A 27178-nucleotide genomic window follows, 5' to 3' on the forward strand; every position below is an offset into this window, starting at 1 on the left:
ATGGCGAGCGACATTGATGGGTGGAAGAACACCTCTGGCATGCTCGTCTTCCTCGGCTCGTCCCCTATCGTGTGGCAATCGCAGAAGCAGAAGGTGGTGGCACTGCGAGGCTAAGTACATCGTAGCGGCCACGGCGGCATGCCAAGGGATGTGGCTACGCCGGCTGCTAGGCGAGCTCATCAAAGAAGAAGCTCGCCCGCTAACTCTCCACCATTGCCTTTGCCAAGAACCCTGTCCTCGACAACCAGAGCAAACATATCGACATCAAGTATCGCTTCCTTCGTGATTGCATCGATGGAGGACAACTCATCCTAGAGTTCATCAAGACCGACAGACAACTCGCAGACATCCTCATGAAGCCACTTGGGCGCCTTTGGTTTCTACACTAGCAAACTTGTGTTTGTGTTGTGTGTGTGTGTTCTGTTCTCAACTCTTCTACCTCTAGCTATGAGTTGTGAGTGTGGGTGTGAGTGAGCTAATTGCTCCCTCCTCCCCCATCCCTCACTCTACAGCCTCTCTGGCTCTCTGCTAGACTGCTAAGTTGCTTGTTGTGTTGTACTGATGTCCCTCTGCTATTCTCTGGTTCCAAAGGAAAGAGAAGCAATCCACTCTGCTAGACTAATCAGCCTGATCGACGAGTAATCGCGATTAGTCGCCTAGTCGGTCCCATGGCGACTAGGTTCGACTAGAGGACTTGAAAACATTGTGCTCACCTATGCAGGGAGCTCGGTTGCCAACAGAGCTACTAGCCTTTCATCTAGTAGAGGTACGGAAGTGGGAATATTTTATTTTTGTATTTCCCATCGACTTATGCAAATCTGCATTGACTAATATGATCAAATCCGGCGTACTAGCTAATGCTACATAAGCCTGCACAAGAGCCTCTAGAAGAGCCTCTACAGGCAACCAAACATGAACATCTACACTACATAAGGTTGGATATAGGATAATGCAGACAACTAATCAGGGCTCTATATTTATACAAAAAGAAAAGGTTGCCCAGCAATCTAGCCCAAAACTAGGCAAGTCAGTACAAGATAGAAATAATGGCAATATATGCAAAAGAGCTAATAAGTAAAAACAATGTTGAATGTCGAATTGATAGGTTGCTCCCAAACAGATATCTAGGGGCTAACACAAATAAAAAGCATTGCCATTGTATCTCCTACCACTTGTAATAATACAAAGAACGGATAAATACAGAAAAATAATTTGTTTTTTCTTGAATACGCAGGAGAGTTGTGTATCATTGCATTAAGAAGAAAAAAGGATAATACAAAACACAGACGCCACCCACCACACCCTTAACCGAAAAAGAAGCTACAAACACACCGGTTAATCTGTTCTAGACAGGTAACAAGAAAATTTGTCATTTAGTGAGGTAATAAGGTCAATAAATTCTGCTGAGTTCCAATATCGATAAGAATTCAAGTTCTTATTATTTTTATGTTATGGTATGAATATGAGATACCAATTCGTTATGTATGGATGATGGATGCAAATCTTTAGACCCAAAAGTACAAATACCTTCAGTGAGTTCAACAACCCAGAGACTCAAATCAGTAGAACATTATACTCTGATACGCTTCCTCATCTGATGTCTGGACCTACAATAACCAGTTACAATCGGATTGCAGATGAGTAACAATAAAATGTGTGAATAGAAATTAATCTTAGCACTATGTGAAGGTGGAGAAACACAATATCAACTATTTAGGCCATCAACTGAGCAAAGCGGTAAAAGATGATTAAAACTCAAAAGTAATAAAGTAGTAAGACATTTTCAAATGATAAAAGCAACGGCAAGTTAGAAATAAACAGCCATTTTTCATTTGCAAAGATCATTTTAGCCTATTCTGTAACTTATCCTATGTTTTATGATATCACATCAACAAGAGTGCAGCATGTGGATTACACAAAATGCATGCAGCAGAACAATTTACATAATCCTCTACATTGCTATTTGATCCTTAATATGCAGGTACAGCTCATCTCCCAATCAGCTGTGCCTCCTACATAGGATAACAATTCAGGAAATATATCAAATTGATAAGCCATTAAATACATTAGTATCAACATAGTTGGAAGTCTGTAGTTTTAGAATTTTGTAAGTTGTGTTTCTAGTGCAGCACCCACCCTGTACACGCAGCTATTAGAAAATATGCAGCAACAAAAGATGACAACAACAACAACAACAAAGCCTTTAAGTCCCAAACAAGTTGGGGTAGGCTAGAGTTGAAACCCAGCAGAAGCAATCAAGGTTCAGCAACAAAAGATGACAGAAAAAAAATCAGACTGAAAAATGCCATGTCTAGCAAGGCTTAAGAAGGAAGATGAAGAGGACACGCCCAGATCACAGGGGCTGAGCACGTGCGCCCAGACCAGAGGGGCGCGGCCAGAGACCACACGCCACGCACGTTGAGCAGGTTTGGGCCCTCAACCTCACCGTTTCTCAGCCAGAACACGGCTCCACCACCAACAAGCACGTTTAGTTGGTTCCTTGTTTAAGTTGGACTCATAGGGAGGTACTGTTGGAGCTTAAGGATCTGAGGGCGTAGGAGTGTGAGAGGGGAGGCCTGGGCTTGAAACCCCGGCGACGAACTGGCGGCGCCATGATCGGCGCCTGGCTGGAAACTCGGCGACAACAGGGAGACGTGAACAGTAACGCCAGGGGGCCCAAGGTGAGATAAACTCAATCCCAGGATAAAAATCTATTCCTTCAGATTGTTTGACACTTATACCAACTCAATGACAAATCTCTCCTAAATCTAAGGGCTAACCAACTCGACTTAACTCCAACTAAAATAGCAATCTTGATAACTAACTCCTATTGAATCGGCTGAAGCCAACTGGCTCCCACGCCTGGCCCTGGTGACCGCACTCTGGTGCATGCCTCCGCACCACTTGCTCAGCCACTCTGCTTGTTACGGCGTTGGTACACTTTTCCCACCATAACATCACTGCCCCCCCCCCCCCCTCGACGAACTAGCTCATCCTCGAGCTGGAAGGCGGGGGACTCGGCGCGGAATTCTTCCAGTGGCTCCCAGGTGGCGTCATCTTCAGGCAAGTCTGCCCACTGGATCAACACATGCCAAGTGCCCCGACGAAGCTGGGCACGTAGAGCACGGGTTGGCTGCTGGAGGCAACGAGCATGGCGCAGTGGAGGAAGGGCCGGGGGCGTTGTTGGAGTCCCCCGAAACGGCTTGAGGACACCAACATGAAAGACGTTGTGGATGCACGCTCCTGGCAACAACAGACGGTACGCAACATCGCCAATGCGCTCTCACCTGGAACGGGCCGGCGAACCGCGGGCTCAGCTTGCCCCGCGGTCCCGGCAGCAGCGACTGCACCGGTCGATGTAGGATGCGGAGCCACACCCAATCGTCCACCGCAAACTCCAGGGGGCGATGGTGGCCGTCGTAGTAGCGCTTGGCATATTCCTGGGCCTGGAGGAGGCGTTCGCGCACCTCAGCCAGGAAGGCGTCGTGATCCTGGAGAAGCGCGTCGATGGTGTCGGTGCGCGCTGTGCCTGCAGTATAGGGAATTAAGGCAGGCGGGGGCCGGCCATAAACCACCTGAAACGGCGAATCCGCAAGGCAGTGTGGTAGGACGTGTTGTAGCAGTACTCTGCCCAGGGTAGCCACTCCAACCAAGCACGGGGGCGGTCGCCGGTGATGCAGCGTAAATACATGGCAATGGTCTTGTTCACTGCTTCCGACTGGCCGTCAGTTTGCGGGTGGAACGCCGTACTGAGGCGGAGTTTGACCCCCACCAACTTGAACAGATCCCGCCACACATTGCTAGTGAACACGAGATCCCTGTCGCTGACAATGGAGTTGGGGAACCCGTACAGGCGAACGATGGCCTCGAAGAACGCCTTGGCGACCGACACCGTTGTATACGGATGACTGAGCGCTATAAAGTGCGCGTGCTTGCCATTAACACGCGGCAGTCCTTCGATGAAGTCGAGCGAGATGTCGGACCACACCTGCGATGGCACCTCCAGGGGCTGCAGCAGCCCTGCCGGCCCAAGGGAGTCCACCTTGTTCTTCTAGCAGACGGCGCAGGCGTGCACAAAGTCGCGCACCTGTGCACGATCGCCCTCGATGTAGAACTGGGCGCGCAGACGGTGCAGGGTCTTTTGAACGCCTTCATGCCCAACCGAGTGGGAAGATCCAGCACGGTGGGCAGCAGCGCCGACTGCGCCGGCACGAAGACGCGGGTGCCGTGAAGAATGAGGCCGTCCACAACGCACCAAGGGGCGCCGCGGTTAGCGGCGACCGAGTCCCGCAGCGCGCGCAGTGCTGTGTCCTCATCGAGCTCGCGGCGGAGGTTGTCGAAGAGGTCGAAGGATGGTCCTGACAGGGCGTGGAGATGATCAGCAGCCTCGTCACGCCGGGACAGCGCGTCTGCAACCACGTTCAGGCGCCCCCGGCCGAAACTCGACGGCGAAGTCGTAGCCGAACAGCTCGGAGACCCACTGGTGTTGAGGCAGGGTGGAGAGGCACTGGTTGAGGAGGAACTTGAGCGCATAGTGATCGGTGCGCACGACGAAGCAACGCCCCAAAGATAGGTCCTCTAGTGACGAACAGCCTGCACCAAACCAATTAGTTCTCGCTCGTATGCAGCTAGCTTCATGTGTCATGGCGAGAATGGCCTGCTGAAGAACGCGATGGCGCTCGTGCCCTGGTGCAGCACAGCGCCAAAACCCGACCCGGATGCATCGCAGTCCACCGTGAAGGGTAGCTCGAAGTCCGACAATCGTAGAACTGGAGCCGCAGCCAATGCTTGTTTCAGCGCCGTGAATGCCGCCGCGGCCTCCTCTGACCACAGAAAAGCGTCCTTGCGCAGGAGCTGCGTGAGGGGCGCAGCGATGGCACCGAAGTTCTTGATGAAGCGGCGGTAGTAGCCCACCAAGCCGAGGAAGCCACGGAGACCCCGCGTTGAGCGCGGCTGTGGCCACGACGTCACTGCTTCCACCTTGGACTGGTCCATGGCCACTCCATCCGCGGAAATGATGTGGCCCAGGTACGCGACGGAGGACGTGGCGAACGAACACTTGCTGCGTTTGATGCGCAGCTGCTGTTCGCGCAACGCTATGAGGACGGCCTTGACATGCTGGAGGTGCGACGTCCACGAAGGGCTGTAGATTAATATGTCATCGAAGAAAACCAACACGAACTTACGTAGGTACGGCCAAAGGACCGTGTTCATGAGGCTCTGGAACGTTGCCAGCGCGTTGGTCAGGCCGAACGGCATGACCAAAAACTCGAAGTGCCCTTGATGCGTGCGGAAGGCCGTCTTCTCAATGTCATCAGCGTGCATCCGGACTTGATGGTAGCCCGAACGGAGATCTAACTTGGTGAAAAATTTGGCGCCTTTGAGCTCATCCAGGAGCTCCTCTACCACTGGAATGGGGAACTTGTCCTTGACTGTCCGGTCGTTGAGGGCGCAATAATCCACACAAAAGCGCCAGGAGGAGTCCGGTTTCTTGACCAGCAGCACCGGCGCTGAGAACGCCGACGTACTTGGCCGGATGACGCCCTGGGACAACATAGCAGCACACTGGGACTCGAGCTCCTCTTTCTGTAGCTGTGGATACCGGTAAGGGCGGACTGCTACCGGCGCTGTGTTGGGCTGCAAATGTATTCTGTGATCACACGAACGGACTGGTGGCAAGCCCTGGGGCTCGGCGAAGAGGTCCTCGAAGGACTGCAGTAAGCGCTCCATCAGAGCCGGCCCATCTTGGTGAAGTGCATGGAGGCGCTGAGTTGACTGTACGTCATGCCGTGTCAATTGATGCCGCGCCAGAACACGCGGTGGCCTCCGCGTGAGAACGCCATACACAAGTCATCGAAGTCCCAGAGGATGGGCCCCAACGTCCTCAGAAAAGTGACGCCGAGCACCATGTCGTAGCCGTCAATCGGGATGGAGTAGCAGTCGATGGAGAACTGTTCGTCGGCGATGCGAATGGCGACGTCCTTCGCGAGGCCACGGCAGGCCACGCGGTCACCATTGGCGACGATGACCCCGACGCCCGTGCAGGGGTGGAACTGAAGGCCAACGTGTCGGGCGACGTCACCGTGCACAAAATTGTGCGTGGACCCCGAATCCAAGAGCGCAACAAACTGCTCATTGCCAATCTGTATGTAGAGCTGCATGGTGTCTTCTGTATGGATGCCAGTAATGGCGTTGGGCGAGATCATGGGGGCGTCAGGGTTGAATGGTGGCGGGTTTGCTGCTGCAGGTGCTTCTGGCGCCTCATCGGCGTCATCTGGTTCCTCGACGATGTAGTCAGATGCCTCCAGATAAAAGAGCCGGGCGCACTTATGGCCGCGAACGTACTGCTCATCACAATTATAGCAGAGCCCCTGCTTGCGGCGTTCGGCCATTTCCTCAGGTGATAGCCGCTTGAAGGGTCGTGTTGTGGCTGTCTGCGCAGATGAAGCTAATGCCGAAGTCCACTGGGAACCCGCCGGCGCGGTTAGTGCTGATGCAAAACACGCGTTGCGTCGAGGCGGTCGAGCCGGCGGCGCTGGCAAGGCGAGTGGGGTAGGAGCATTCCGCCGCTCGTACGCGCGTGCCAGCCACATGGCACGCTGGAGATCTTGCGGGTCATGGAGCTCGACGTCGACGTGGATGTGGTCCGGAAGGCCGCCGGTGAACAGCTGCGCCTGCTAGTACGGCGAGAGGCGGCCGGCGTGCGCCATACGCGCCTGGAACGCATCCAGGTACGCATCAATTGAGGACATGAAGGGTAGGCGTGCCAGGTCTGCCAGGTGATTAGGTACTGAGCGGGGGTCCGAAACGCTGATGACAAAGGCGCTTGAACTCTTCCCATGCGGGCCTGCCAGCGTCACGTTCCAAGATTGTGTACCACATCTGAGCCGTGCCGATGAGGTGGTAGGACGCGAGCCAGACCCAATCAGCGTGGCGAGTCTGCTGGCCACGGAAAAACTGCTCACACTTGAGCAGCCAGCCGAGCGGGTCCTCCTTGCCATCATAGGTTGGGAAGGAGAGCTTATGGTAGCGTGGAACAGCAGGGCCCTCCGGTTCCGGCGGTAGATGAGGCAGTGGTGGCGGTGCATGCATCGCGGCCGAAGGTTGCAGCGCAGCGGCCCCTGCCCCTTTTGCACGATGGATGGCAGGGAAGGCACGGGCGATGGCGAGTGCGGGAAGGAAATCTGGGTGATGGGAACACCCGCAGTTGGCGGCAGGGACAGGGCACCAGTGATGGTGACTCCGGTGGTCGGCACTGGTGGCGCAGCCTAGAAAGGCGGCGCGGATAGCGGCAACTCCGAGATGGCGGGGCCGACGCAGGCAGCCCCGGAATGCCGCCGTAACCCGGCAGCCCATACTGGAAGAACGGCGGCACCGAAGACGAGGGCCGGAGCTTCACAGTAGCGAGACGCAAGGAGATGTCCCCCATCTGGCGTTGCATCGCGTAGATGGCCGTCGTCAAGGCGTTGAAGGCCTCGGTGGGAGATGCTGGGGTCACGGATTACGGACTGAGCAGCGACGCGGTGGTGGCAACGATGGGCGCAGAGGTGGTGAGCACAGAGAACGCGGGGGTGGTTGCTGCGGTGGCAGCAGCGGTGGTTGGAACGACGGCGGCGGCTGATGACCCAGGACTAGACATGGCTGATACCAGGTTGTTGGAGCTTAAGGATCTGAGGGCGCAGGAGTGCGAGAGGGGAGGCCTGGGCTTGAAACCCCGGCGACGAACTAGCGGCGCCGTGCTCGACGCCTGGCTGGAAACTCGGCGACAACAGGGAGACGTGAACAGTAACGCTAGGGGGCCCAAGGTGAGATAAACTCAATCCCAGGCTAAAAATCTATTCCTTCATATTGTTTGACACTTATACCAACTCAATAACAAATCTCTCCTAAATCTAAGGGCTAACCAACTCGACTTAACCAACTCTAACTAAAATAGCAATCTTGATAACTAAACTCCTATTGAATCGGCTGAAGCCAACTGGCTCCCACGCCTGGCCCTGGTGACCGCACTCTGGTGCATGCCTCCGCACCACTTGCTCAGCCACTCTGCTTGTTACGGCGCTGGTACACTTTTCCCACCATAACAGGTACTCCCTCCGCCCCAATAAAGTGTCATTCTCACTTCCCTAGAAGTCAAAAAAAATTTAACCTTGACCAAATATATATAAGACAATATTAGTAGTTTTGGTAAATAATTAGTATCATTAGATAGATCATTAAATATATTTTCATAATAAACTTATTTGAAGATACAAATGTCCCAGTTACGGCGCAAGAATCTTTGGCAATATAATGACATAATACTAGCAGGGTATCTCGGTATGAAAATCCTACATGACTATTGATGTTTCATTTGTTATGATTAGACATTTTTAATAGGGACTCAACTTCATTTAACAGGGACTTTAGTATATTCCAGTAGGCATTATTCTAATATTCTATTCATATATCTGATTGTCCATGTTAATACTATTATTCTTCCTTTTCTGGTAATAATTTGATCTGCCTGTTCCTTGCATTTTGTTAATTCCAACCATCTATACTTCCGAACCAAGCAAAATCACTCCTATATCTATATTTTGATGACATAGCGCTCATCCTACTGGCAACTCTAGCAGTAACCTTCTATAAGAAGGTTTAGTTTAGAATGGAAGTAAAGATAGGATCCACCATTCTCAAAGATATTAAAAGATAATAATTGATGAAATGAGGCTTTTATACACCCAATAAACTACTCCCCACATTCCAAATTATAAGATGTTTTGACTTTTCTGGATACATTGCCTTTACTGTATATCTAGATATAATGTACATCTAAGTGTGTAGCATAATCTTTTTTTTTAAAAGCGTAGGAGAACTACGCGTCATTTCATTAAGGTAGAAGAAATGTTACAAGGGTCAGAGACCCAACACACACCCCACACCCATAGACACTAAGATACAGACTCGCCACCCAAAGATCAAGAACGACCAAAAGCCTCCGAGCATTAAGCTTCAGCAGGCAGCGACCTGATAACAAGCTCCAGGAGTTTGGAAGCCCCAGCCGAGCACCAAAGACCCCCTCTGCGCTAATGGACCTAAGGACCTCCTGAACACTTGGCCTCTTACTATCAAAGACACTGTTAGTCGCTGAATTCTCACTTTTGTTAGTAGGAGAATTCTTACTCTCATCGAGAGAGGATGACACTAGGAGTTGGGGCAATTTTCTTGTCTATTTCTCACACAAGCTCACACAAATGCCATACCAACCAAAGGGGTTGGGGTTACATATTTATAGGCTGCTAGCCAGCCAAGCATATGCCAAGATGCTAGTCTAAGATGCTAGTCTAAGATGCTAATATGCTGTCCTATCTAAGATGCTGTCCTCTAGTCTAAGATGCTGTTCTAAAAACAGAAAAACAGCCACAAGGACCATGACCATGTGAGCATCACAGCCCCACAAAGACCAGCCACACATGAGACTTATCCATCATTCTCCCCCTAAGTCTTGTGCGTCGTCTTGTGCGAGAGTTGAACCATCCCGGTCCTGGAGCAGAGCTCAAGGAACTTATCCTCCCAAGGGGCTTGGTGAGCAGGTCCGCAAGCTGGTCCTTGGTGTTGATGTAGCTCGCCTTGATGCTCCCTTCCTCCAAACAGCCTCAGATGAAGTGGTACCTCACCCGGATGTGCTTGCTGCGTTCGTGGAACACGGGGTTCTTTGCCAGGGCCAGAGCGGACTTGCTGTCCACCCTGAGCTCCACCGCTCTAGTGTCTCTGCCGAGGAGATCACCAAGCAGTCGAGCGAGCCAGAGCGCCTGAGTCGAAGCGGTGGAGGCCGCTATGTACTCGGCCTCGCAGCTGGACAAGGCCACCACCTGCTGCTTGACTGACTGCCAGCTAACGAGGCACTTGCCGAGGAAGAAGAGGATCCCGCTCATGCTCTTGCTGGTGTCGATGTCGCCAGCGTGGTCGCTGTCGCTGTACCCGACGAAGTGTGCCGCCCCAGGGCACCTCGGGTAGTAGAGGCCGTGGTCGAGAGTCCCCGCAACGTAGCAGATGATCCTCTTCACAGCCTGCTGGTGCTCCGTCGTCGGTCGCTGCAAGAACCGACTAACGTAGCCGACGGAGAATGTCAAGTCCGGCCGTGTGTGGGCGAGGTAGCGAAGGCTCCCCACAAGACGCTGGTACTGCGTAGCGTCCACCTCCTCCGTCGTGCTGTCGCGGCTCAGCTTCAGCCTCTCCTCCATCGGAGTGAGAGCTGGGTTGCAGTCGGTGAGCCCAGCTAGCTAAACGACGCGCTTGGCGTAGGCGGTCTGTCGATGCGTGATCCCAGAGTCATCCTGGTGTACCTCGATTCTCAGGTAGAAGGAGAGAGGCCCCAGGTCACTCATCTGGAAGGTGGCCTTCATCTCTTCCTTGAATGCCGCCACCTCCGCATCCTTGGTGCCGGTAATCACCAAGTCGTCAACGTAGACACCCACCAGCAGGGCATTTCCTCCATTGCCCCGTCGGTAGATGGCCGCCTCGTGCGGGCTTTGCTCGAAGCCCATCCCCTTTAGCGTGGAATCCAACTTGGCATTCCACGCCCTCGGTGCCTGCTGCAAGCCATAGAGGGCCTTGCGCAGGCGGAGCACCTTGCCCTCCTTGCCGGGGATCGCAAATCCCGGCGGCTGGTGCACGTAGACCTCCTCCTTCAAATCGCCGTTAAGGAACGCCGACTTGACGTCCATGTGATGAACACGCCAGCCCTCCTGGGCAGCTAGCGCAAGGAGTCGCACGGACTCCATCCGTGCCATGGGAGCAAAGGCGTCGTCGAAGTCGACCCCCTCCTGCTGCACGAAACCTCGTGCCACCAAGCGAGCCTTGTGCTTGACGATGGCGCCGGCTTCATCCCTCTTCAGCTTGTACACCCACTTAAGGGTGATCGCGCGGTGGCCACGAGGATGGTCAGCAAGCTCCCAGGTGCGGTTCTTCTCAACCGCATCCATCTCCAACTGCATCGCGGCGCGCCATGCCGCGTGTCTCTCGGCCTCTGCGAACGACCGAGGCTCGCCGTCGTCACATGCAAGGTGCAACTGCGCCTCCAGGTCCTCCAGGTCGTGAGGCACCAGTCCCGACACCAACTGGTCGCCGAGATGGTTCTCCATCGTACGGTACCGCAACGGCTCGCCGTCGTGGTACGCGTCGATGCGCTCCTCGTCGTGAGAGAGCGGAGTAGCGAGCTCAACCGGGCTGTGCTCGACACGAGCTGGTGTTGGAGTAGACGTGCCCGGAGAGGTGCCTGTCGGTGCTGGAGTGCGTGGCGTTGCCGGCTGTGGTGAAGCCGGCGAAGAACTCATCGCAGCCGAGGTCCTGGCTGGAGAGCGTGGAGCTGTCGGAGTAGCAGGCGCCGGGGTCGGTGGAGGCTCGGGGACTGGGGTAGACGCGCTCGCCGAAGAAGAGCTGCCTACTCCCCCAGCTCCCTCGAAGTGGACGTACTCGACAGTGAAGTCGTCGTACGTCGGAGCCGAGCCATCGTCCACCGCCTTGTCCCACGCCCATCCTCGCCCTTCGTCGAACACAACGTCGCGCGCCGTGCGCACACGCTGTGTCTTCGGGTCGAGGATGCGGTAGGCCTTCGAGCCCTCCGCGTAGCCGATGAACACTCCCGGAGTGCTCCTGTCGTCGAGCTTGCTGATGTGGCCAAGCTCCTTGGCGAACGCGAGGCAGCTGAAGACCCGCAAGTGGGAGACCACCGGCTTGTGCCCATGCCAAGCCTCGTACGGCGTCCTGCCGTCGAGCGCCTTGGCAGGCGAGCGGTTGAGGATGTAGACGGCCGTCACCACCGCCTCTCCCCAGAAGACAGCCGGCATCCCCCTCTACTTGAGGAGGGCCCGAGCCATCCCCACAACCGTCTGGTTGCGCCGCTCGACGACGCCGTTCTGCTGCGGGCTGTACGGCGCGGAGTAGTGGCGCTGAATGCCCTCGTCAGCGCAGTACGACGCGAATTCAGCCGTCGTGAATTCGCCGCCGTTGTCGGTGCGCAGCACGCGCAGCTTGCGGCCGCACTCCGCCTCCGCAGCAGCCTGCGCGCGTCTGATGGCGTCCGCAGCCTCTCCCTTGCTGCCGAGGACCATCACCCACATGTAGCGGGAGAGGTCGTCGACGAGCAGCAGGAAGTAGCGTCGTCCTCCCGGTGTGGCCGGTGTCACCGGGCCACACAAGTCCCCGTGCACGAGCTCGAGCCTCTCCTTGGCTCGAAAGCTCGCCCGCTGGGGAAAAGGGAGTCGCCTCTGCTTCGTCAACACGCAGACGTCGCAGAGCTGCTCCACATGGTCGAGGCACGGCAGGCCTCGCACCATCTCCGTGGCACTGAGCCGCTTCAGGGCCTCAAAGTGAAGGTGCCCGAAACGCTCGTGCCACTGCCACGCCTCGTCGTCCCGACGAGCAGCGAGACAGAGGGGTTGTGCCACCTGCACGTTAAGGACGTAGAGTCGATTTGCGCTTCTGGATACCTTGGCAAGAAGGCGACGACGACGATCCCAAATCCTCATGACTCCATCCTCAACCACCACGCGCGAACCGTTCTCATCCAGCTGTCCCAAGCTGATGATGGAGTTCCTCAACGCGGGGATGTAGTAGACTCCGGTGAGCAGCCTGTGCTCACCAGACATGGCGGTGAAGATGATGGAGCCGACGCCCTTGATCTCCACGCCGGAGGCATCCCCAAACTTGACGGAGCCTCGGACGCTAGAGTCAAGCTCGGTGAAGAACTCCCGTCGACCGGTCATGTGATGGGTGGCGCCGGTGTCAAGGCACCACCCGTCAGTCTTGTCGTTGCCGGAGCTGTCGCCGAGGAGGGCGTGTGCTTTTGGCTCGTCAAGGTGGAGGAGAGCCGCTGCGGCCGGTGCCGCTGGAGGTAGCTCGATGCTAGCATGTGCCATGAATAGAGCCGGCTCCTCCTCTGCCTGTGCGACGTGGGCCTGGCCACGTCGTGGCTGTCGGCAGTCCTTGGCCCAATGGCCGAGCTGGCTGCAGTTGCGGCAGGCGTCGTCCCGTGCCGGCTTGTGCCTGCCGGCGGCGCCGCCCTGGGCGCCTCCGCGGGCATCACCCTCAGCACGTCCTCGCACTCCGGCCTGGGCGTCTCTGCGTGGCTTGCCACGCTTGCGGCCGCCTGTCGCGGAAGAAGGCTCCCCCTTCTTCCGGTCACCTTGGCTGGCAAGCCACTGCTCCCGAGTGAGAAGGAGCTTCCCGACAGTGGTGATGGGCCCCGAGAGGGACTGTGGCTCATCGCTGTCGACGACCTTGAGGCGACCTATCGCCTCCTCGATCGACATCGTGGAGAGATCCAGCAGAGACTCGATCGAGCGAGCAATCTGCTTGTACTTCTCGGGGACGCAGCGGAAGAGCTTTTCGACAGCTCTCTCCTCGCCGTAAGTGTCGTCGCCGAACTGCACCATCTTCTGCAACAGAGTGTTGAGACGGAGAGCAAAGTCATCAACGTCCTCACCTGGCTTGAAGGCCAGGTTCTCCCACTCCTTGCGAAGTGCCTGCAGTGTGGACTTGCGGTCGCGGTCGCTGCCGATGCGTGCCGCAGCGATGGCGTCCCAAGCCTCCTTGGCAGTCCGCTTGCTGGTAAGCGAGAACTGCATCTCGGGCGGGACTGCAGCGATGAGAGCATCCAGCACCCGTCGATCTAGGTCGTAGTCGACGTCGCCATACCGGACTGCCTCCCACATGTGCCGCACCTGGAGCTTTACCCTCATCACCCCAGCCCACTCGACGTAGTTGGTCTTGGTGAGGGTAGGCCACCCACCACCGGGACCAACGTCCCTGACAACAGCCTGGAGCCCGTGGTAACCACGGTACCGATCCGGGGAGAGAGAGCCATGCTGCCTGTGAAGGCCGCGCTCTCCATCGACCCGTCGGTACCGATCCGGGGAGAGAGAGCCACGCTGCCTGTGAAGGCCGCGCTCTCCATCGACCCGTCGGTACCGATCCGGGGAGAGAGAGCCACGCTGCCTGTGAAGGCCGCGCTCTCCATCGACCCGTCCGCCACCGTTGCCGTGCGCGCCTCCTCCAGGAGCGCCGCCGCCGTGCGCGCCTCCTCCAGGAGCGCCACCGGCGCGTCCGCGCCTGTCTGGGCTGCCGCCGCGCTCGTGGGCGTGCGCGGCTGCCCCAGGAGCGCCACCGCCGTGCGCGCCTCCTCCAGGAGCGCCGCCAGCGCGTCCGCGCCTGTCTGGGCTGCCGCCACGCTCGTCGACGTGCGCGGCTGCCCACTGCGCCGCCCGCGCTCGCACTGCCTCCCTCTCCAGCAGCTCGAGGTCCGCGTCGGCGGTGTCGTCAGCGGAAATGGAACTGCCGATGCTGCCGCACAGAGCCTCGACCTCCGCCGCCGCCGCACGCGCTGCATTCGCCGCTGCCGCTGCTTCCGCCTCCGCTCTGGCTGCTGCCAGCTCCGCCGCTGCCAGCCTCGACGCCCTTGCCGCCGCCGCAGCGGTCTCTGCCGCCGCCGCAGCGGTCTCTGCCGCCGCTCGCTCGCGTTCCTCTGCCGCGGCAAGTTCGGCCTCCTGCCGACGCCGCATGCTCGAGGCGACCGAGCGCTGAGACTGCCCGCGGACATGACGCGCTACCGGGGGGCTGCTGCGTGGGGAGAGGGCTGCTTCAGACGAGCTGGGAGAGGAGTGAACAGGAGCGGCCGGAGGAGCTGCTGCTGCCAACAGCTGGGGCTGTTGTGGGGCTGGGAGAGAAGATGAGCAAGAGATGCTCAGGCTACAGGATAATACGGCTCTGATACCAATTGTTAGTCGCTGAATTCTCACTTTTGGTAGTAGGAGAATTCTTACTCGCATCGAGAGAGGATGACACTAGGAGTTGGGGCAATTTTCTTGTCTATTTCTCACACAAGCTCACACAAATGCCATACCAACCTGAGGGGTTGGGGTTACATATTTATAGGCTGCTAGCCAGCCAAGCATATGCCAAGATGCTAGTCTAAGATGCTAATATGCTGTCCTAGCTAAGATGCTGTCCTCTAGTCTAAGATGTTGTCCTCTAGTCTAAGATGCTGTCCTAAAAACAGAAAAACAGCCACAAGGACCATGACCATGTGAGCATCACAGCCCCACAAAGACCAGCCACACATGAGACTTATCCATCAGACACAAGTGTTGCGATGCTTCCAAATCTCCGAGGCCACCAGGATTATCAAGGAATTGAGGCCTTTACGCGCTTCTTTGGGGACAGCAGCAGTAGACCTCTTCCACCACCCTGAGAAACGAGTTACAGCAGACTATGGTGCCAAATGTAGCAGCCCAAACTGATGCAAAACCAAGGACCAGACCTGTCGAGCGAAGATACAGCCCACTAGCAAATGATTTATTGTTTCATCCTCTTGATCACATAAGGGGCAAGACTCAGGATGGGGCAGATTCCTCTTTGCTAGTCGATCAGCTGTCCAAACCCGGTTGTGAAACACCAACCAAATGAAAAACTTACAGCGCGGGGAGCCCAGGTTTTCCAGATCCTTCTCCATGACCCAAACTTGATGGATCCAAGAAAGAAGGCTGTATAGGCAGACTTGCTACTATAGGAACCATCCTGCGTTAACTTCCAATTATATCTGTCTAGGATCTCTGGATGCAAAATAATTCCGTCCACCATATCCCAAATGTGGAGGTAATCAAGCAATACCTCTACTGTACGAGCTCCCCTAATATCTTGAACCCAGCTTCTATTATGCAGAGCTCAGGCCACAGTCCTTGAGCCGCATTGAACAGGTTAGGCGCTATTTCAGCCACGGTATGCCCATCCAGCCATCTATCTGTCCAGAACAATATTTCCTCTCCATTTCCAACTATTGCATCAACTGCAACATTAAAGAGGGCCCGGGCTTTGTGAGGAACAGCGATAGAAAGACCGGCCCAAGGCCTTTCAGCATTAGTCTTTTGCGCCCACAACCACGGAATCCTAAGTGCCCAACCAAGGAGCTCAAGATTATGGATCCCAAGGCCTCCATATTCAACTGGTATCTGTACCTTTTCCCAGGCAATTGCCTCCATTGGCATGTTGGTGACCCTTCCAAAGGAAGCCCCGCCGCTTTTTGTCAATAGCCTTAAGCACCCATTTAGGAAGGTCCAGGGCTATTAAGATATATATAGGGACAGCAGTCAGCACAACCTTCACCATGACTAACCGCCCAGCCCTGTTCATTAGAGAGGCCTTCCAACCAGGGAGATATTCTGACACCTTATCTACTAAAGGCAGCAACACCTCCTTAGTTGGTTTTCCAAGTGAGAGTGGGAGGCCAAGGTACATACAGGGGAAGGCCTTTATTGAACGAGAGGACGCTTGCAGTGAGTGCCAATTCCTCGTCAGTACAATGAATAGGGGAAACCGAACTCTTGGACAGGTTGGTTCTAAGACCGGAGGCGTGTCCAAACAATTCCAGGAGCTGTCTGACAGTGACCAGATCCAAGTTGTGGGGTCTCAAGAATATGACTGCATCATCAGCATAGCAGGAGACCCTGTGCCGTGCTTGTTGAATGGCTAGCGGCTGCATTAAACTCGCCAGAGTAGCAAAATTGACCAGGGAATTGAGGACATCCATAACAAGGATAAACAACATTGGTGACAGGGGGTCTCCCTGTCTAAGACCACGGTGATGCAAAATAGTGTCTCCAGGCACTCCATTAACCAGTACTTGTGTCGAGGAGGTGGACAGGATCAAGCAAATAAGGTCTCGCCACCGCTGACCGAACCCTACCTTGCACATGACTTCCAGGAGAAACGACCAAGAGACAGAATCAAACGCCTTGGAGATGTCTAGTTTAAGAAGGATATGCGCCTCCTTCTTATGCAGAGATTTCACCATCTGTTGGACCAGCATAAAGTTGTCATGAATCTTCCTTCCCTGCACAAAAGCGCTTTGGTTTGCAGAGATTAAGGTAACAGCGGTGCTAGCCGATTAGCCAATATCTTAGTCACCAATTTGGCAAAGCTATGAATCAGGCTTATAGGACGAAAATCCTTCACTTCAACTGCATCCACTTTCTTAGGCAGTAGGGTAACATAGGCCGTATTCAATAGCCTAAATTTGAATACATGGCCGCGATGGACGTTGGACGCCATCAGCACATCCCCCTCAATAATGCTCCAACATGATTTGTAGAACCTCCCTGTGAAACCATCCGGCCCAGGGGCCTTGTCCAGGTGCATGTCTTTTATGGTAGCCCAGACTTCCTCCTCAGAGAATGGGGCATCAAGATTGGAAAGATCATGGTGCTGCATATCTAACTCATCTAAGTTAAGAGTATAGTCCCTTACTTCAGCACTGCCAAGAATGTTCTCATAAAAATCATCCACTGCCTTCTGTTTTTCCTCCTGCGAAACGACCACCTGATTACCAACTTGCAGTTTTGGGATGAAGTTCTTTCTGCATCTAGCTTGTTGATGGAAGAAAACAGTATTGGCATCTCCTTCTTGAAGATACAGTATCCTAGAGCGCAGCCGTGCAATGGTTCGCTCTAGAGAAGCTAAACCGAGACAATGCAGTTTGAGTTTCTTTCTCAGCCATTCCTCGCGCTCAGAGAGTGCCCTTGAATCTCTCTCTATTTCCAAGCGGTGAAGAATCTCCTGGCCAGCTCAAGCTGAGCTTTAATGTTCCCTATTTTCCGCTGCCCCATTTTTGTAGTCCCTTACTGAGGCACTGTAGTTTAATGAATAGGCGCTCTACAGCACAATTAGATTATACCGGAGCCTCCCAATTCAGTTTAACAACATCGAGAAAACAAGGGATTTTGGTCCAGAAGCTCTCAAAATGGAATCGCCGCTTGCCGCTAGTGCTCACTTTCAAACCCAGAATGAGAGGGGCAGTGATCCGATACACCAGCTGCTGTGCTTTGCAGGACAGCATCAGGAAAAATATTGTCCCAATCACCACAACTAGAAAGCTCGATCCAGCCTGACCAGAGTAGGCGATCTCCTCTCGTTGGACCAAGTATATTTTCGGCCCAAGAGCAGGATCTCCTTGAGATCCATGTCATCTAAAAAACGCCGAAATCTTCCCATCATTGCTCTGTCCAAATTAGCATTGTTCTTGTCGGCAGCTTGATAAATTAAATTAAAATCTCCCCCTAGAAGCCAAGCTCCATTGCACAGGGCCCTGATATTCCTTAGCTCTTGCAGAAACATCACCTTCTTATCATCTTCTTGTGGCCCATAGACACCAGTGAACCACCAATTGCAACCTTCTTGTTCCGAAAACAGAACAGAAGCAGAATAAGTATCTACCCTTGAAGCCACTGCCTGGCAAGAACACCCTTTCCAAGCAATCAGAACCCCTCCTCTAGTCCCATTGGCCGGGAGAGCGATGAAGTTATCATACATAGACCCAAAGACCGAGAGAAACAAATGCTGGGACATGTTGGTAACCTTAGTTTCTTGCAAACACACAATGTCAGCATTGCTGGATAGAATAACCTCTCTGACAGAATTCCGGCGATCCCTTTGATTCAGGCCTCGCACGTTCCAGATTAAAATAGACAAAGGATTCGCTCCAACGCTTACACAGGAGGCTGAAGTTGAATCCAGACGAACTGACTGGCTGCCTCAACCCAACCAGACTGATCAATCAAGGCCAATTAGGGGAGGACCGAGCAGGTAACTTGAGGACGAAGCCTTACGAAGTACTAGTGAATTGGCGTCAACATCAATTCTGGCCGCAATCACCGCTGCCACCTCCTCCACTGCGGCCAGCGGATCATCGCTAATCACATTCACCGTTACCGCTCTTGCAAGGTCTTCTTCAGCTCTAGCCACCTAATCGCTCCAGTCAATGATGCTTGAGGGAGGCCTCAAAGCATCAGCAGACGTCTCCGAGGAGGCAGCACCCGGCACCGGACCAGCAGCCAGAGAGGAGTCAGGCTGAACATGCACGGGACGCTGCCGGAATCGCGGACATCGTCGACGACGCGACTGCCGCGCCCGCACACCATGATCCTGAGCATGCACCTCCAAAGGGCTCAGCGCCACCAGCCAACTCCGCCGGAGAAGGCCGTTGCGGAGAGGCAACACTGGCAGATTCGTGGGCCGAGGAAATCCGTCGCCACACGGAGACGCGGCCAGTAGCAAGTTGACGATACACGTTCTGCGTCTGCGTCGCACCAGCATCACCAGCAATACCCGCTGGAGAAGGCCGTTGCGGGGTGGCAACACTGGTAGCCCCGTGGGCCGGCGAAATCCGTTGCCACACGGAGACACGGGGATTAGTGCTCCCGCCGCTGAACACCCCAGGGCACTCGAAGGAGCGATGCCTAGAGACCGGCAGCGGAAACAGCGAGTCCTCAGGCGACAGAGAGCAGCCGTGTGTGATGGCGAGAAACAGTCGAAACATTTGCCAACAAGGTCCGCCGGGACTAGACGGCGTGGAGGACAGGGTCGCGCGCCGACACCGACGCCGAGTACCGCGAGACTCAGCCTTCTGCCACCCCCACCCCCCCTGAACAGGACGCACCGCGCCAGTTGAGCAAGGGTGCGCCCCTCCGCCTAGGAAAGTCCCGCCGGTGGAGCATAATCCTAGAAGCCCAGGAAGATTCCGGTGGGGGTGCAGCAGCCACCACAGGCCCCGCCGATGGAGCATCCATGCCCGCCAGGACAGGCCCTCCTTCACCCGGAGCCGAAGTTGCCGCATAAGACGTGCCCGAAGAAGAAGCCACTACGTCGCGGAAGGAGGGCCGAGAGCCGCCAGAACTAGAGGTCGGGCTATCAGCGCACCAGCGCTCCAGTTTGGAGCACCCGCACGAAACGAACGGCGCCGCTGGGGAGGAACCCCGAGAGGGAAGGAGGCGCAGGCGCCGTTGGGGTGGCCGGCGGGTTCGGGGTGAACTCCGGCGGGGGGCTGGTGGAGGGAGGCGAGACGGTGGGGGAGGGAGAGGAGGAGTCGAGAGTCATCCTTCCTAGTCCAGGCATCAAATCTATGTATCTAGAAAAGCCAAAACAGTCTTATAATTTGGAATGTAGGGAGTAGAATAGTGTGTGCATTACTTTATCCTGTGAGATGATAACAGAATTTCTTATCTAATGACATGCTTCAAGTTCTCTTAATAAACAATTAGCTTTTTAAGTTAGGAAATATATGGTTGCCAGGGGTAACATTACATTTATTCTCAAACATAGGGATAAGATTACACTGCTTTCTAACAGTGGGGGCCTCCCCTGCTGTTTCCCTGGTTCAAAAAAAAAGATTACCCTGCTTAAGATTGGGTTCAATACTTTATATTATTTATCAGGGAGCCCTATAAATAGGGAGTATTGTAATATATTTGGAATGAAGGATGCCACCTTCCAATTATTCAGGACTCAGCTCACAGTCCCATCACTCTGAATCCCATACTGTTTTACTATGCCCTCTTCATTTCCAAAACACACATAACACATGCACTGTGGAGATAACTGTAATACGGATAATCAGCTCTAGCGGTAAGTGTAAACCTAAAAATAACAAGTACTTATCACAGCACAACAGTGACAATCAAGCCCAGCCTGAAGCACTAGCTCTTAACCCAGAAGTTATCCAAACAGGTCAAGATATCAAGTTCAATGTATTGCAAAAAGGAGTGATTATTCTGTCAACCTAAAGTCCAGAAAAAATAAAATTCTTTTCAACAGAGCTCCAAGAACTTGTTTTCCTGGAAGCAAGGTATTTGTATAAGGAATAATTGTCAGAATACTCTAATCATTCGTTACATGTTCAACTTTACTGATCACAATAGTTCAGGTATACTGGAATGAATCGTGTGCCACATTTGTTAGGATGCTACTAAGCTACTTTCAGACTGTCTAATCATGAAAACACCACATAAAATGAGCTTTGATAGCAGTCATTGGAGGATCGACAGCAGAAGAAAATACAGATAGGGTTTCTATCAAATAACTTTCATGATATACAAGCAACAAAAGAGAAGTTCACCATCATTGGAAAGATAGAAATGCGTCCAAATGTGGCAAGACAAACTCCTTACCTTGTGGCTACATGTTCTTCAATTACTTTCTCTTCGTCTTCAATAAACATAAACCACTTGTCTTTATTTGCCATTAATTCATCATCACCATACTCTGGCATAAACATGATATACAAATCAGTAATGTAGCATTCCAGAAGCTAGAAGAGTAAATTAAACCTTATTGCATAAGAACTTCAAACAAACCTTGAAGCAATATTGCTGAGTTATCACAGTAACCATCTAGCTTCCAATATGCTACTCCTTTCTCTACCATCAGAGGCTTGGTCCAAAGACCTCCTTGCTTCTCCATAGTTGCCATATCTGGGAAGCAAAAGATGAACATTCATACTAAACAACTAGCTCGAATGTAAATATCTTTTTTCACGGTGTTTGGTTGTGTTGTAACTCCCTTGTTTTAATGCAATGATACACAGCTCTCCATCGTGTTCGAGAAAAAAAAAAGTGTGGTGTGAAAACACATAAAATAAAAGTTGCAACTAATCAAACAAATAGAGAATTGAGAAAATTGCATAAAGCTAACAAATTTAAAGTGGAAAGTTCTAGATATATCCAATCATATTGTTCAGACCATTTATGGCTGCACGCTTGACTTCCTGTGCCACCTTTATTTGGGAAATAAGATACTTATTTTCTTCACTGCTAAAGGCTGCTGCTTCATTTGGTGAAAGCATTGTTTTATCCATGTTGTCCTTTAGCCCTTCCTTTAGCTCCTTTTCCTAAGAAACAAAACACAGGTATTGTAGAATGCTTTATGGTCATGATCCTAGAAAGAGAAGGCTCACTAAGCTGAATACCATTTCTTTTGCAGCACGAGCTTTTTCTCTAGCAGCATTCATTGGTTCAGCAGCTATGTCATTTTGCATGTCAATCCAGTTCCTCAGCTTGCTAAACAGAGTAAATAAATCATTAATATAGAATAATAATATATTTCCACCATTATTTTATATGTGATGTTATAGACTTGTGCTACCACATTAATTTAATTTATTTCCTGCGAACGTATAACAGACAGTCATATAAACTTTTTATGTTCTAAAAAAGAATAATGAAAAACATTTTTCCCTTCTAAAATAAAAATAAAACAAAGAAAGTGGCAGTGAAGTGAATTAATTTTAGTAAATGTAGTAAGTACTACTTACTCAATAGAGGGTTAAAACAAAAAAATACGAACAAAGAGAGTGGCAGAAGTATATTAATTTTAGTAAATGTAATAGACACTACTCACTCAGTAGAGAGGGTCTCATCACAAAGAAAATTCAGAACACGCAGCTTACAAGAAGGGCTCAAGTTTTTATATCCTGATATCCCCTGATTGATATAGTTGAGAGGAAATCCTTTTGATATAAATGCTGATTCACTTATATATTTGCCAACATCAATTACCCATGCATCTCCATCTCTTGTATAAGCCAGAGGCCTGGAGACAAAACAACATTTTTATTTTTAATAACTACATTAAAACAAATTTGCAAGGAGCTATCAACTTGGATTGTACTTACTTCTTCTCCCTTCCTTCTCGAATGACAGATAACAAATTTATGTGAAACCCAGCAACAACTGAGGATACCAACCGAAGTTCACGGCCTCCAACTAAATCTTGAAGAATTCTTTCTGGTTGCCCTTTCTTTATTTGAAAAATCTGTGTCAAAGAACATGTTCGATGTTATTACATAATTTAATGTGTCATGAAAGTAAGTGTTCATGCTAGGGAAATTGAAATGTTAAGTGGAAAGAATAAACAATTTATGAAGACTACAAAGAATCCTAATTCATTTTGAACCTGCGGACGAGCCAGTGGCTCGGTGGTGAAGCCGCTCGGTGGGAGCGCCACCCACCCGAGTTCGATTCCCAGCTGGGACGACTCGGGTGTCGCACCTCGAGATTTTTCCCGGATTTGTTTCCTGTAGGTCCTGGATATTCGCGTGGCGCCACAATGGGACTACAACGTGCCCGTCTACAAGGTCCGTGCAGCTTCGGTGATCTCCAGAAGGACGCGAGATGTGTATAGGTTGTAGTTCTAGGGGTGTGCGTGTGTGTGGTGTGTTCGTTGAGTAGAGTTCAGATACTACAACTTGTATACTAGGGATCCAGGCTCAAAAAAAATCATTTTGATCCTTATAACACTTTTAGTATGATGTATCTGTTCATTTAGCGATGATTCCATTCCACCATGATAATAAATGTTTGATTTCTGCATATTGCCTATATGCAGAAAATAATTAACACTTTTGTGAAAATGCCTTGATATACCAACTAGGCAACTAATAATGTATTGTGCTTGCATTACTTGCGATGAGCACTTTCATAACATCAACTTTCAAAGAAAAAAGAAAGTCACTGTTCTTCTAGTTAGTGAACAACTTTTCATGCTGTAACAGGTCGCAGCTAACAAAATACTTTCACTACTATTCTTGTTCTAGAGATTGCAGTATACTACTGCTATAATAGACACGGGTTCATAGTCACTAGCTCGCCATAAAATGGTTGTTATAGTGTTTGGACACAATTGGAGAGGTAGAGTAGCCAGCTAAATCGACAGTGATATGTAACAACTCATCAGTGCAAGATATATTTTAAGCCTCATATGACAAAATTCTAGCCTTCTTTTAGCTCAGATTCTTTCATCTGGATGAACAAGTTATAACGCAATGTAAAAAAAAATGTGCCGTCGAACTATCAACATAAACAAAAAGAAGAATGAACAAGCATAACTTCCGTCCATCAGCTTCATCGACTACTGATGAATGTCTTATAAAAAAAGAATCATATCTTTTTTTCATTAACCATTTATGCTGCAGACATATTAAACATATAGGCAAGTATGTTGAAGCCGCAACTTTGCCACTGTACCTGTTTCTCTTAGAAAATTCATTCACCGGGTCTGTGTTATCCATAAGGTGAATAATTATGTGTCAAAGATCAAAATAAATAAAATAATACTGTAGCACAGCATCAAAAACAGATTCTATTATTATGCACTTGACATTACATGGCGCTTTCTACATTTGTTGTGCACTATATATGCCTTGTCCTAGTGCACTTTCATCGTTTTTATAAATGTTTATCAATTTTCAAATAAATTAAAAGATTGGTATGTCTTTAAGAAAATTAAAAGATATGGCATGTCTTTAAGAAAATTCCATCTTTGTGAATAACTATATCTACAGTGACTTGAAACTTGAACAATGACACAACATGCAGAACTACAGACACATGTATGGTAGACTTCAAAACACCAACATATGCCTGTTTTCAAACTAAAATACTAAATTTGCACTATTTTCTAAAACAAGCAGGAGAGTTAAGTATCAGTATCGTTAAATTATGTGCACCCTCAATCTCCAAATGAGCACACAATACAAACAAGACAGAATTATAGATTATGCCATCTCGAATGTGCATGGGCCAATCTGGAACCTTTGAACTAAATCATGACCACTGGAGTAGTCAAATAAAACACAGGAGAGAGAAGGGTCAACTCCTCTGCACGATTCATGAGGTATAAGAAACGAAAGGCACGGTCCTAGGAAGGAATCAAGATGTTGTTTGCCTTTGCCTTTTTGAAAATGCTTTTTGTGATACTGGGTATTTTTGCATTTTTTTATTTCCTTTTTGTGGTCCTACTTATCTGATGGTAAACCAATGCAAATTAATATGGCCATGAATTGACTCAAACACTGGTGATGCTCTGATGGTAATTATGTTCCTTAATTAGCGAACTTAAACACCAAAAAGATCTGCATCAGACAAAAAAGTTCAGACAACATACACAGTAAATTATTGGCACTTTCAAGAACTTACAAGATATGCGCAAGTTCCATCAGGTTGGGCAAGTGGCTGGAGGCACACTCCCTTGGGGAGAGTGCCCATTAAACCTAGAATACCCATCTGCACTCTGTTTGATGTTTCATGGGCTAAGCTTCTAATATAGACTTAACAATGATGGCCATGTAAAGTATCAATAGAGCTGCTCACTTCTGGACACAACTTAAGCCTAATAAGCACGGTCACCTTAAGTAACAACTGCGCTTCAACAAGCTATGCGTGAGCTACTCAAAACTAAATTCAGAGTCATGTAATCAAGGTTTCCAAGCAACAAAACAAGATGGCCGGTTGCTAGACCAGCTGCAGGACCTCCCTATTTCCTTAAAAAAAAGACTTGATCAAGGGGAGAGACGTCCTGTTGACTTTAGTCTTCAAGAAGGGGCCCACCGAACCCGGAACAGGCAGGAACCTCACACGTGCATGCTTCTTTGGCGGCCACGGAACCATCTGCACTGTTTCAACCAGAGAGGTGGGCACACAACCATGCAGCACCAGGGATCGAACCCTGGTGGGGAGCTCCACAACTCAGGTGCTCAACCACTGCGCTATCAGTGCGTCTACCCCTATTTCCTCAAGATCAGCCAGCAGTAAGTTCAAGAAAAGCTCATATTTCTCTCACATCTTGCCTCACCACCCACAGGCTCCATAATCACACGCCAACCCGAACATCCCTTTCCCTTGATGGTTTGCATCCCCACAAACAGGTTCTAGATGCCTCAGTCCAACACCCACAAGTACCTCTCCTTGCCTGGCTGGGATTCCAAACTTTTAGCAAACTCTAATTTTAATTATGATTCCACTTGGCATCAAAACCCAAACTTACTTAAGCAGCTAGAGTTCATAAGGTGAAAAATCATGGCAAAAGTCAGATTCTCAGATATCCGAACACAGAATCCAAGTGTTAACAAAACAAGGCATGCACCATTATATTTATAAAATTAAGCTCATTCTTTCTTGCCTTTGACTACCTCTGTAAATGCACGGCAGAATTCTAGAAACTGAATTGCAGCCCCAACATCCTCATCGTCAAGTTGTGCACCTGCAATGTTTGTGACTGGGGTACCCCTGGGTAGCACAGTGTTACTATTGAGCGAATCAGGGTTCTCATCCATCTGCAATGGTTCACTATTGACTCCACCATGTGACGTTTCATCAGCAGGATCCTTCTTTGCCCTGTGCTTTAGCTTCTGCCTTTTCTTGATATGAACAGAAGGAAGTGAATTGAGATCAACACCTATATTTTCATCCCCTTCATCTGCTGGAACTGTATTGTGATCAATGCCTATATTTACATCCTTTTCAGTGGCCACCTCATCAGCAGCATCTGTCCCTTGGGATCTCTTTGTGCCCTGCTGCATGTTTGTAACAGTGTCAGTAAAGCATATCAACAAGAAAGTATTATTGCAGGGCACAACATAGAATTGGAGAGTAAAACAGCAATACCTTGTCACTACCATTGACCTTGAGTATCGCTTGCGCAGCAGCCACCACATCTGACTCCTTTTCAAGGAGATCATGGACAGAGGTGCACCCAGAAGCCTTGGCGATGTGGGCCATTATCCCAGTTGGCATCTCGCCTTTCTTCTTTCTGGTCAAACACCCACAAGACAAATAAGATCTAGATTCCCCACCATGACAACTGAACTGAGCACCCTCTATCACCATAATTGCAGCACTTTGCTGCTAATAAAGTTTTGCCTTTTATCCCAAAAAAAAATGAGCACCAGCACCCCCAAATCATCTATGCACGGCTCACCTACAGAAGCTGCAGTTACAGATGCCCCTGCACTTAGGGCAGATCCAGTCCTCCTTGCTGGCCGCCTCCTCGGCACTCTCGCCGTACCTAAGGAAACCAGACCACTGAGAAAGAAATTGCACCTGCTGGGAAGAAATTGAGGATGGCTATTTACCTGTTAAGGAGGCACTTGCGGCAGTACTTGATTGGGCACGGACCCTTCTTCTTGACTTGCTTGCACGCCGCTGCGAAGTCCGTTGTCTTCTGGCGGCACTGCAGAGAACAGAGGAGCAAAACGAGTCAAATCTAAGTACCTCGTAAATCAGAAGCAGGGGAACAGGAAGGACGGGCAGATTAGTTCACCTGGTGGCAGGTCTTGCCATTCTCTGGATCGTAGATCCGGCGACCAACAACCCGGACTCCGGGCGCCGGGTTGCGCTTCTTGGCCTTGACCTTCGGCGCTATGACCTCCAGCGGCTGCGGCTCCAGCACGTCGGCCCTCCCCTCGCCGAAGCTGACGTTCCCCTCCGGTGGTGCGGCCATCCAAAGTGACCGGCGACGAGCTCGGAGGAAGGGAAGGATGAAGAGGCTTTTACATGTGGCCATCTGTAATTACGAAAAGTCATTAAAAAGTTGA

General features: G+C 51.1%; 2 protein-coding genes across 3 annotated transcripts; both read right to left on the reverse strand.

Annotated features, from left to right (window-relative positions):
• Positions 1-1404: 1404 nt before the first annotated feature.
• On the reverse strand, positions 1405-27178 carry LOC136467032 (uncharacterized). Of its 2 annotated transcripts, none has more exons than XM_066465588.1 (12): positions 26905-27178; positions 26717-26814; positions 26563-26649; positions 26250-26394; positions 25775-26155; positions 22481-22620; positions 22207-22398; positions 21776-21866; positions 21550-21697; positions 21165-21281; positions 20979-21072; positions 1405-1607 (listed from the first exon to the last, which is right to left on the reverse strand). In XM_066465588.1, the coding sequence occupies exons 1-12, from the start codon at positions 27145-27147 to the stop codon at positions 1571-1573; spliced, it is 1773 nt and encodes a 590-aa protein (XP_066321685.1). In that variant the 5' UTR covers positions 27148-27178; the 3' UTR covers positions 1405-1570. The 2 variants fall into 2 exon arrangements, with proteins under 2 accessions (XP_066321685.1, XP_066321684.1); XM_066465587.1 differs by having other exon boundaries at positions 1406-1607; positions 25775-26158.
• LOC136464956 (uncharacterized) lies at positions 17902-18381 on the reverse strand. Its single transcript, XM_066463883.1, has one exon. The coding sequence runs from the start codon at positions 18379-18381 to the stop codon at positions 17902-17904; it is 480 nt and encodes a 159-aa protein (XP_066319980.1).

This window comes from Miscanthus floridulus, chromosome 7 (genome assembly GCF_019320115.1).
Source record: "Miscanthus floridulus cultivar M001 chromosome 7, ASM1932011v1, whole genome shotgun sequence".
Classification (NCBI taxonomy): Eukaryota; Viridiplantae; Streptophyta; class Magnoliopsida; order Poales; family Poaceae; genus Miscanthus; species Miscanthus floridulus.